This window comes from Aethalodelphis obliquidens, unplaced genomic scaffold, assembly GCF_003676395.1.
Source record: "Aethalodelphis obliquidens isolate GAN/ISIS:26980383/991018 unplaced genomic scaffold, ASM367639v1 scaffold47, whole genome shotgun sequence".
NCBI lineage: Eukaryota > Metazoa > Chordata > Mammalia > Artiodactyla > Delphinidae > Aethalodelphis > Aethalodelphis obliquidens.
Window position 1 is genome coordinate 13,069,082 of NW_020837991.1, and position 12,152 is coordinate 13,081,233.

At 35.6% G+C, this 12,152-nt stretch overlaps 1 protein-coding gene across 12 annotated transcripts in view; it reads right to left on the bottom strand.

Annotated features, from left to right (window-relative positions):
- DPP10 (dipeptidyl peptidase like 10) overlaps positions 1-12,152 on the bottom strand; it is a 1,275,593-nt gene that overhangs the window by 309,639 nt on the left and 953,802 nt on the right. For 11 of the 12 annotated variants that reach the window (XM_027082608.1, XM_027082602.1, XM_027082610.1 and 8 more), the window contains one exon: positions 2,534-2,608. In XM_027082608.1, coding sequence (XP_026938409.1) covers positions 2,534-2,608 — 75 coding nt within the window. Of the gene's footprint in view, positions 1-2,525; positions 2,609-12,152 lie in introns of all 12 variants that reach the window. The other variant, XM_027082600.1, reaches the window with a different exon arrangement.

Consider the following 12,152-nt stretch of genomic DNA (forward strand, 5'->3'; position numbering starts at 1 on the left):
GTTTCTGCTGTACTACAAAGTGAATCAGCTATGCATATACATATATCCCCTCCCTCTTTAGCCTCCCTCCCACCCTCCCTATCCCACCCCTCTAGGTCTTCATAAAGCACCGAGCTGATCTCCCTGTGCTATGCAGCAGCTTCCCACTAGCTATCTATTTTACACATGGTAGTGTATATATGTCAATGTAACAGGCTATGTATTGCCTAAGGGCAGTATAAACCAACAAAACCATTTTGGAACGGTTTTTCAATATATAACAGGAACCTTAAAATGTTTTTAAGGCTATCTCAAACAATAAAAAGTAATAATTCAAAATATATCAACAACCTAAATATAAGAACTGAAACTATAAAGCTCTTAGAAAAAAACATAAGGGTACAACTTCATGACCTTGAATTTGGCAATGTATTCTTAGATATGGTACCAAAAGCATGAGTAACAAGAGACAAAAATAGATAAATCATACTTCATCAGAATTTTTTAAATTTATGCACCAAAGGACATTATCAAAAAAGTGAAAAAGCAATCTACTGAGTGGAAGAAAATATTTGCAAATCATATATTTGATAAGGGTCTTCTATCCAGGATATCTAAACAGCTCTCAAACTCAACTACAAAAAGAAAAAAAAAAAACAACTGCAATGGACTTGAATAGACATTTCTCCAAAGAAGAAACACAGAAGGCCAACAAACATATGAAAATATGCTTAACATCATTAGTCTAATTAGGGAGGTATATACCAAAACCACAATGAGATATCAATTCATATACATTTGAATAGCTACAATAAGAAGAATGGAAAATAACAACTGTTGGTAAGGATACAGAGAAACTGAAACACTTGCACACTGCCAGTGGGAATGTAAAATGGTGCAGCCATTTTAGAAAGTGATTTGGTGGTTTCTCAAAAAGATAAACATAGAATTATCACATTACCCAGCAATTCCACACCTCAATATTTATCTCCAAAGTTGAAAACAGGTACTCAAAAAAAATGCTTGTGCACAAATGTTTACAACAACACTATTCATAACAGCCAAAAGGTGGAAAAAACCCTAGCATCCTTTAATGGATAAATGAATAAATGTAGTACACACATACAATGAAATAGTATTCAACCGTAAAAAAGGAATGAAGTACTAATCCATATTATAATGTGGATAAATCTAAAAAGCATTATACTAAGTGAAAGAAGCCAGACAACAGTCATATACTGGATGATTCCATTTATGTAAAATATCCAAAATAAGAGAAGACTTCGTGGAACTAGCAGAAGGATAGACACATAGATCAATGAAACAGAATAAAACAAATTGTAGCTACTGAAACCTGATTTTTTTTAAGTTTATTATCATTTTAATATAGCAGTCATTTTAAGTTAAAACTCTTTCGACAAATATTGTTTTAAAAACTTGAGGATGCTGCAATAGTTTGGTTATAAAGCTCAAGCACTTTTCCAACTCTTACATGTTTTTCAAAATCCCAATGAGTAGAGAGAACACAGAACAAAGGTAAAGGAAAAGGGCCAAGATTTATAACAGGAAAAAGATGTCTTTGATTACAGTCTCCCAGCCTTTTGTAGTGTAAATTAATTATTTTAAATAAGAAATATAAACTTGTCTAAAAATATAACACATGTATATTTCAAAAGACTAAAACCATCAAGTAGAAGGTCCTTTGAATAGTAAAATTTCATGTGCTCGAAGGGTTTCAATGCATTATATGAGGCTTCCTTCCTATATTCCTTCCTATAAATTTTTATTGTCTGCCTTAAAGCACACAAAACATTCTTGAATAATTTTCAAAATCATTTATTTTCTACAGAAGCTAATCTGCTGAATTGCCTTTTCAACATTTACTTTGCTTTTTAACAGTGCAAATTATATCTGAGTAAAAATACTCCACAACCATACATATTGCTCTAATTGTGCTATAGAGCTGACATGGAATAATGAAATACTAATTGCAGTTAGAACACTTTATTTGTTCAGAATTGATTCCTTGCCTTGCCCCACTTTTAGAAATTTCTACAACCACAAGGCTTATGCTCAAACACCAACAAAGAATCCTTTGCCCATAAACTGAATCAATGTTTTCACCAGCTCTTCCCACAATACACACTGCAGCTCAGGCACAGCCATTAGGAAACCCCTTAATCTACATATACATACAACACAAGTAGATATTAAGGCTTATCCTGGAATTGTCAAAAGCCCCCATTTTTTGGATTTGCTAAGCTCTGCCACACTCTCCTTCAAAAGCGATGAACTTGGACCAGTACAGGCACCTAGCAGATCGTTCCAGTTATTTGCTAGCTGGGTGTGGAGGAAAGGACATTGTTGCCAAAACTGTCTTGTGCAATATTGGTTATCAGTATTCACCTGCACCTACCGGATATGTCAAATTTTCTCTAGTTGAGTAGATGACCAAGGAAAACTATGAACTCCCACTTGAACGCAACACAACTATGAACTGTCACTTGAATGCAACACACAATGAAAAATTTTTCTTCAAAGATCACTCCTTTACCTGTTTGACATCATATGCCAGAAGAACACATTTTAAATCTGGTGAAACTGAATGTCTTGATGCTTTGAAGGTTACCTAGAAATAAAAAGAAACAATTATTTTAAAGAGCTTAATAATGGAAAGACTGACATGCATTTGGATATGTAAGTATAAAAAAAGATGTCCATTCTCCTCATAACATTGTAAAATAGGCTTTCTCGTTCGTATTATAAGTATGCACAGGCATGTACATATGTATGACTTTACAGATGGATATAGAAACTTGGAGAGGCTATATTAGACACTTCATTAAGAAAAGTTTTGCTAATGTATCTCCCCTACATGTTATCACTTAAAGACTAAGTTAGTATTTTCATTTATAAGAATAAAAAAGCAAAACATCATTGAACTTAAGTAACCAAAATGCTTTTATATTTGCATGTTGGATTAATCAAAAGGAAAAGAAATAGTGGCATTCTGGGGTGTCATGATTTTCTGTCTCTGCACTTTTGTTTTTTCTCAGGTTGTATATTTATATTTTTAAAAAGACATATGTTAAAGACAAAATCTCCTTAAAGGAAACTCCCAGAGTGAGGCAGATTAAAACACAAATACATAACTGATTATACTCAATATGTATATATGGTATAGAAATATAAACAAATGCACTACACATGTTTAATTTTGAGCTTTTTATTTTACCATTGAATAAATCCAATGTTAGAAAGACTTGAACATAAAGTGAAGGATAAATACACTGAGAGTGGGAAAATGGTTTTATTTGGGAAAGAGATTACATGTAATTTCATATCTAAAGAAAAGGCAAGCAAATTGAGTTGCTGCATCAGAAGCCTACAAAACGCAAACAAAAAAATAAAATAAACTGTACGTGGATTTTAAGCAAACTAATTTGTATGGTTTTTGCAGAGAAATACAGGTATAAATAATTGTATACATTTTATGTCTGGGCAGTTTCAACAACACTGGTCTCCAAGAAAAACAGAAAAGGGTGAAGTCAAGGTTTTAGTACTTAGAAATTCCCAAAGACAATGGAAAGGATAAGAAACTCAGAAGAACCAATATCTGGCAAAGTTTGCATGGTATAATCAAAAATATATTTGGTCTTTTTCCCTGGTTCCTGGCACAGAGCTTCTAAAATGCTTGGAATTTCCTGAGCGATAGAAGGGTCTTTTGTTAATTAATAACTAGCCCTCTTTGACCACACACAGTTTATGTTAATGAGATGACTCCAGGATTGGGGGTCGGGGGAGAGTGGCAAGATAGCTTCTGGAGAAGAACCAGCCACCTGATTAGAGAGCGAGAACTTTGAACCCTACCTGGAGGTCAGGGAGGGTGGTGGGACTGGAGCTGAAGTTCAAGCATATGGCCGATGATTTAATCAATCGGGCCTAGGTAACAAAACCTCAGTAGAAAACCTCTGAACCATGAGATTTGCAGAAGCTTCCTTGTTAGTAAACATATCAATGTACCTGGAGGGGACATATCCCAACTCCACTGAGACAGACTGTACTTAGGACCCTTCTCCATTCACCCTATTTACCTATTCATCTGGCTTTTCATTTATATTCTTTATAATAAACCGGTAATCATAAGTATAGTTCTTTCTGTGTCATTCTAGCAAATTATCAAATCTGAAGGGAGATTGTGAGAACCACCAAATCTGTAAACCAAGTCCGATAAAAATGCAAGTAGCCTGGGGTCTCAGGACTTGAAGCTGATATCTGAAATGAGAGCAGGCACTGAGTCCTTAACCCGTCGGGTCTTCACTAACTCTGAGTAGTTAGTATCAGAATGAATTGAATTGTAAGTCACCCAGAGAATTGTTGTTGAAATAGCACAGTCTGTTCATTTCTGAGCCAGATATGCAAGAGAATGGAGTACTCTGGGAGAAAATACTTGTACATGGTAACGTTGATTTGGAAGAGGTGTTGCCTATATACATCCATCTTGTACCATCCACTTAGAAGATCAGAATAATCACTGGCAATAATTCACCTCAAGGAATTTGTTTTTCATTTTTTCAAAAAGCCACTTCAATAATAATGAAAATAACAACAACAAACAACAATCACAACAGTAGGGCTACCATTGATCTATCATCTGTCATAAGCTCTGAAATTGCTTAGAATTCTGTGGTTCTCAATAATTCCCCCACCTCCTGCCCCATGACAAAGCTGTGAGGGAGGTATCTTCATTTTAACCCTTTCTTTTTTTCTCATTAACTTATTGTATATTGAAACTTGATAGATATTAGCCTGTGTGAGATTTAGGGTGACATACAGAACACAAGGTCCTCTCACTCAGCATTGCACATTGCAGTATCAGGAGGTATACTGTTACACAAGAGGAGGTTTATTGTTATTTAAAAATTGGTTAAAAGGGCAATGCCATCATTCCAGTCCTATGGGAATAAGAAAACTCTAATAATACAGTTCTTAAACTTTTGTCAAGGTCACAGAGAAGTATATATAATGAAAGAATGCAGGAGGAACTCCTTTCATAAGCCCTATGCCAACAGGAGATTTCTTTTCTCCTTTCCTCTCTTCCTCCCTTCCTTCCCTCCTTTCCTTCCTCCCTTCCCCTTTCCTCTCTCTTCTCTCTTTCTCTCTCTCTCTTGTTTTAGAGAGCTACCCTGTCTGAAGTCTGAATTATTTAACAAAAATTTCACCCCCCTCGTCCCCATCCGTTCTCACGGAACGTTGCTCACGCAAATTAACTTCACACGTTCACAGGTGCATCTGAGCCTCTGGTAACATTTTAGTATCTTTTACAGTTCCTACAATTATCCAGTCTGGCACTTTATTAATTATCACTATAGTGCCTTCAGCTTCTGCAGCATACAACCTGGGAAACTTTCCAAGTACCTTTTCAAAGGCCCAAGCTGCTGAAACTTCAAACTTAGAGTTGTGCACGGGTGGTGCTGCAAAGAGACTTGCTGATGATACACGTCTAAGAAACACATCCTTGCCGCTTAGTCAAGGGCCAAATCCCTCTTAACCTAAGCCATTAATGTTATCATCTGTTGCATCTGGGTGATTAATCCTTCCTAGCAGCCACCGGAGACCCCTTGGTCTACACTGACCCTAATTACAGACATTAATATAGTTCCAGTTGAGTCTCAACTTGATATGGCCTCAAATTAGTGTTTTGGGAAGTCTATTATTGCCAATAATGCTGTTATGTTACCTACATAGTTAATCACTTAATTACTATTGTAATAAAAGGATGCAGAAATATTTTCTACATGTGTTTATCGGTATTATTCAGCAATGATGCTTACTAATGCATTTTTGAATAAAGGGCATTAAAATGCATGAACTCTGCCATCTAGGAACATTCGATTAAAGCCAAGTAAGGTGGGATAAACAGGAAAACAAATACGCGGTGGTTAACTAAACAAATTAACAAGGGAGACAAGACATTTGATCAGTTGAGAAACAAATGCATGCTTTCAGGCAGCTTGGCAAGATTTTGTAGCACCTCATTTGTATGTATCATTCAACTATACCAAAACTAACTTATTGAACATTCAAAATAAGATGAACACCATGGTAAACACTGAAGGTCCTACAAAGTCGAAAAACAAAGTCATTAGAATCTTTCCCATCTCATATTGGGCAGGATAAGACAAGCACTGTGTTTCTCTGCCCCAAATGCCTTAAAAGACTGGATGTGTGGTAGAAGAAAGCAGCTGAGTAAACTGAGGACAAATGGAGCAGTCAGGCTGTCAAAAGGGGGCAGTAGCCCCTCACCTTCAAATAATCATTATCTTATAGGAAATTATATACAGTATTTCTAACTTTCCAATTTTTTTCAAGATAAGCTGGAAATCAAGCTGTTAATTTACAATCTCATGATTCTTAAATTATAGCCCGATACTTTGAAACATATATGTGTACCAGATTCTGCCTAGGGGCTGCTAGTTTGCTTAATTTTGGTAAAGCAAAAATTGACATAAGGATAAGGGGGTGGGGGTGGGGGTGGAAACAATGCTATGAGATTTAAAAAACAGGTGGTGTACTTTTCATATACTCGGTAGTAATGTAAGTGAAAACTTCATGATCCCACGTTTTCCAGTTAAATGAAATTATAGACTGCACTATGAGAACAACCTTTAAAAATGTACATGTAGTTTTAAAAGATTCCCAGAGAGTGGGGCTAACCCCATGGCTTAGTGTTAACATCATACATGTATTATTACCAGCATGAATATGGCAGAGCTAATCACTGTTTTCATGAATGGTGAAATTTAAAGCCAAGGAAGCAACAGAATCAGATTTGAATTTAGAATGATTCCTCTGGCAGTTGGGTGAGTTAGATCTGATGACATCTTGAGGTCAATGAGATCTGGTAAGAAGCTCTCATGACAATCCAGACAAGCAACGTCAAGAAGTTAAGAAAGATGCAAGGGCATAGGGAGGAGGGTACATCTGCAAGGGAGATTGCTGATAAAAACAAAAGAATTTATTGATTAGATCTGAAGACTAAGAAGAAAGTGTACAAAACAATTTTGGGTTTTCACGTTTTTACCACTGGGTAAATGTTGCTACTGCAAACAAACTTGGGAAAAAGCAAAAACCAGGCATATTTTGAGGAAAATTTTAGACACACCAATTTTAGATATGCTATGGTTTTAATCCTAGTGGGATATCCAATAGGGGATATTCAAGCTTTTTGTACATAAGCCTGGAGTTTAAGAGAGATATCTGGAATTTTATGGAGTATTAGATGAAAGTTTACATTCAATGTAAATTCATTCTCATCAGATAAAAGGAGGAAAACTTCTCAAACAACATGTTCTACTACGAGTGGATCAGTAACAATGCAGTTATTATGAGTAATGTTTACGATTACTTTTATAAGTAAACCTGTTCCACCTGCCATAATAACTTCACCTCTCCCTGCTCTTTATTCAAGCTGTATTTCTCTCAAATATCATTCTAATTCTCCCTCTTTAAGCCTTCTCTGTCCTTTTCAGTGCAAGCGATTCACCTGAGTCAATATGCATACAATTATATGTGCAGTTCATTTAATCACTGATCACTTCCATTATTGCTCTTTTGGGTTGTTTGGAACCTTAATTTACCTCTACTGCCACAGTAATGCCCCTATTAAGAGGCTCCATTGCAATGATTCATTCTTGTCAGAAACATTATAACTAGAGGTAAAACTAGACAATGGACTAGACTATTCCAAGATGTCAGATATTGAATATTATGGCAAGAAATCATTAAACACAAACGTAAATGTCAGAAGTGCCAGAACATATAAAATATGCATTTGTATAACTTAAGGCTGAGAAAAGAATGAGCAAGAGGAGAAGAACAAGAGATTAGATTAAAATGAACAAAAGCTAGTAGAAGACTTGGTTGCCTTAAGATTGAGAAATGACAGATGCATAAGAACAGTACAGTTCAGGTGAGTGTTATTCTAGATCTTGTAACATGCTGGTGATAAAAGTATGTATAGGTGGGCTTCCCTGGTGGCGCAGCAGTTGAGAGTCCGCCTGTCGATACAGGGGACACGGGTTCGTGCCCCGGTCCGGGAAGATCCCACGTGCCGCGGAGTGGCTGGGCCCGTGAGCCATGGTCGCTGAGCCTGCGCGTCCGGAGCCTGTGCTCCGCAATGGGAGAGGCCACAGCAGTGAGAGGCCCGCGTACCGCATTTATATATATATATATGTATAGGCACCTCTACTACAAAAAAAAAAAAAAATTACTGGCCCAAGAACTTGAGTTGGAGAATCCGCTAACTTAAAGTGTAGGTGGGTACATTTTCAACAGATATAGAATGATGAAAACAAGAAAGTAGGTCTTTGAGGACCCTATGGTCTTTTTTTTCCTGCTCCCTCCACCTCACCCAACCAAAATCCTACACACACACACACACACACACACACACACAGACAGACATATACACACAAACACACACAGCTTATGTTTAATTTATTTGGCTATAATTTCCCTCATTACCTAATATTTAACTTATTGATAACTGACAAAAAATGTTTAGAAAAGTCATCTCTTATTCTAGAAAAATAAAATATTATTTTTTCAAGTATGTGATTAAGTATATATTGTCAATAAGCTTCTTTTACAATGCAGTCTATAAATAATCATGAAATGAGCATGAGGAAAGATTTTAAAAAGCCAGTTGACCTTAAGTGGATGGCAGGAGGGAAATGGTTACTATACAATTGATAAAAAAGGAAAAGAAGGTCGAAAGAAGGCAGAAAAGGCGGCAAACCAAATTGCAGTCTATTAAGGGATACCAAAGATGGACTCTCTTTCTCTGTCTGGCTTCAACTGAAAGAAACAAGGAAGAGGCAGAGTGACTTTTTTTTTTTTATCTTGCAGCTCTAAATAAAGCCATGTTTGTTTGTTATAGCCATAACTGTGTTTATATGCAAAGATTTTTTTCAAAATCAGACCTTTTATTCTATTTTTTTTAATATTCTCTTTTCATAACTACCCAATTAGCATAGTGTCTGAATTATATTACTTTGTGATGCCTAGGACATCCATGTTGTATAAACATAATAGATCGTCTCTAGTATTTTTTCTTGGCACCATGCATCTTATTGATTCTAGAATATTTTATTAAAAAAGTCAATGGAGAAAATGCCATGGTGCAAGTAGCTAGTTTTTAAGACTATTAAATCAGTACTTACTAACCCATGTAGAATGTCTCACATATATCTTTATTGCTCAATAAATGTGAACAGCCAAATTAATATTTTATTGAGTTCGATCACAGTCCATACACTAAAACATTTAAAAAACAATTTTTATTTTTAATAGAAGGTAAAACTAATGGTCTCTGAATTCTATTAATAACTTTAAAAAAAGGGGCAACAAGATGACTTTGAGAAAAATGTGAGTATTTCTGCACTCAAAAATATAACAAATTGGGCTTCCCTGGTGGTGCAGTGGTTGAGAGTCCACCTGCAGATGCAGGGGACACGCGTTCGTGCCCCGGTCCGGGAAGATCCCGCATGCCGTGGAGCGGCTGGGCCGGTGAGCCATGGCCGCTGAGCCTGCGCGTCCGGAGCCTGTGCTCCGCAACAAGTACAACAAATTAAGAAAGCTTAGGCTGGAGAAGAAAGTTAAGGAATATTGTAAAGTGCATACTTACACAAATTATTCCTTTGAAGTTGAGTTACGCTAATCTGATTCTTCAAATTGTCTTAATGTTTTCTAATCACAATACTTCAAACATAATTTATCTTAAATGGTGTTATTACATTCAGGTAAAGAATGTAAGGCACTAAATGTAATGCACTAAAAAATACAGCATATAGAAAGAAATTAAAAGTTATGAAAGTCCAAAAAATATCACATTAGAATTTCTGTATAAGTTTTCCTAATCATGGCCTAATATAATTTGTTCAATACAATGCTTATAAGACAAGTTGACTGGATTTTTCCAGTAGCAAATTACTTCAGTACATTTTTGCAATGATATTCTATCAGATAAATATTAGAGAGAAAACCTAATTAATAGTTACTATTTTAAAACATGATATGGACTTTTCAAGAATTTGTGTCAGTAATGTGATTTTATATCTCTCATAGACCAGGAAGTGGCTACCAAGAACTTTGAAATTTTCATATTTTTAAAAAGAAGAGAAAATATAATGACCAATATTGCTTCATAAAAAAATTTAACCTGGCTGAATCTTCTTTAAAAATGAGAGAAAAATAGGAAAATACTAGTGCTGTAAAGATTGAATTTTGGTTGACAGGTGATCGATTTTTCTTATAGATCAAAGACCCATTTAAAGTTGGTACGACATCATTAGTTTAGCATTACCATTGATAATCCCAAGGAACAAGAGAGAACATATGTTAGTAACTAAAAAGAAACTTATTTGTTGATAGTTAATAAATTCTGGTATATTCTTCAATAATATCAGGTTAGATATTTACTTTCTTCTCTCTTTTTATTTATTTATTTATTTGCGGTACGTGGGCCTCTCACTGTTGTGGCCTCTTCCATTGCGGAGCACAGGCTCTGGACCCGCAGGCTCAGTAATTGTGGCTCACGGGCCCAGCCGCTCCGCGGCACGTGGGATCTTCCCGGACCGGGGCACGAACCCGTGTCCCCTGCATCGGCAGGCGGACTCTCAACCACTGCGCCACCAGGGAAGCCCCTTCTCTCTTATTTTTATCTTTGATAAAACTATTTATATAAAGAGTATAATATTTATTTGTTGTTTTCATCTTAATGGACCTTGGATGCACAGAATTAGATTAATAATAACTTTTGTCTCTTGACAGTGTCATTTGTAATAAATTTAGCCAATAAAAATATAACATGCCCAGTTAAACTTGAATATCAGATAAACAACAAATATGCTGTAATCTATGAAAATAATGACAAACCATACAATAATGTGAAAATAACATAAAACTATGGAATATCCTATAAAAATTAGTGAGCTACAACTAAATGTAAATATGCATGAATCAGTAACAGAATGCTGTGATAAAAGGACATATATGAAGATCATGGACAGCCCGGTTCCTCTATTAAAAGTCCAAAACCAACTAAATATGTCATTTAGGCAAACATATACATAACCAAACTGAGTTAGACATTCACCAGAAACCCAAGGATACAAAAAAATAATTTCCAGAGCAAATCAGTTTAAATGTTGAGTTGTCATTTACTAAACTTGCACTTTAATGGTCCAAAGCTAAAGGTTATTCTTTATTGTTCACTTAATCAGAAATGTCTATTAATAGATCCTAAGCTCAGTTAAGGAGAACAGCAGCTGTTTGCAACTATGACTGAATAAACTTTTGTGTTCTTTCCTGATGCACATGTGCAACCATTTTCATATGGTGTATATATCTAGGGAGAAATCTGTGGGTTGTAGGGTGTGTGAAGGTTCTGCTTCACACAAAATGACAAACTGTTACCCAAAGTAAAAACACAAATTACACTCCTGCTAGCAATGTGTAAGACGTCCTGTTCTCCACATTCTTTCCAGTTCTTGGTAACGTCAGAGTTAAACTTTGCCAGTGGGATAGGTGCAAAATACATCTCTTTGTTGACTATCATTTTCCTGTTTGTAAATTATGTGAAGTATTTGTTTCTCTGTTTATCAATGATGTGTTTCTTTTGTGAACAGTGTATTTAAATCTTTTGCTTATTTTTCAATAAAATTGGAGGAGTTTTTTCATATTAATTACACACTAATACTTTTCAGTTAACTAATGCTTTTCACCATGCCTTTATCATTTACCACTTGGTATTCTTTACTATGCTAAAATATGTCTGTGAACACTAATTTTAACATGAGATTATAATAGATACAAGATACAAACAAACAAAAAAAATTATAGGATGTGACAATTCAGAGGAAGAATCTGAACTAAACCAAAGAATGACAAGACTCAGGTTTTCAGTTCTGAACATCAATGTTTCTTGAGTATATTAACAGATGGACTACTACTCCTTCTGCTCAGGACTCACAAAGAAGTTGATTCTCCATTTCCTTCTCATTTGTCATTATCCATTTAATAAGCAGATATACTATAACTGACCCTTATCTGCCAAAGCAAAGGGCAATAGTAAAAGAAAAAAGTAACTTCAGATTTACTTCCCTGGTGGC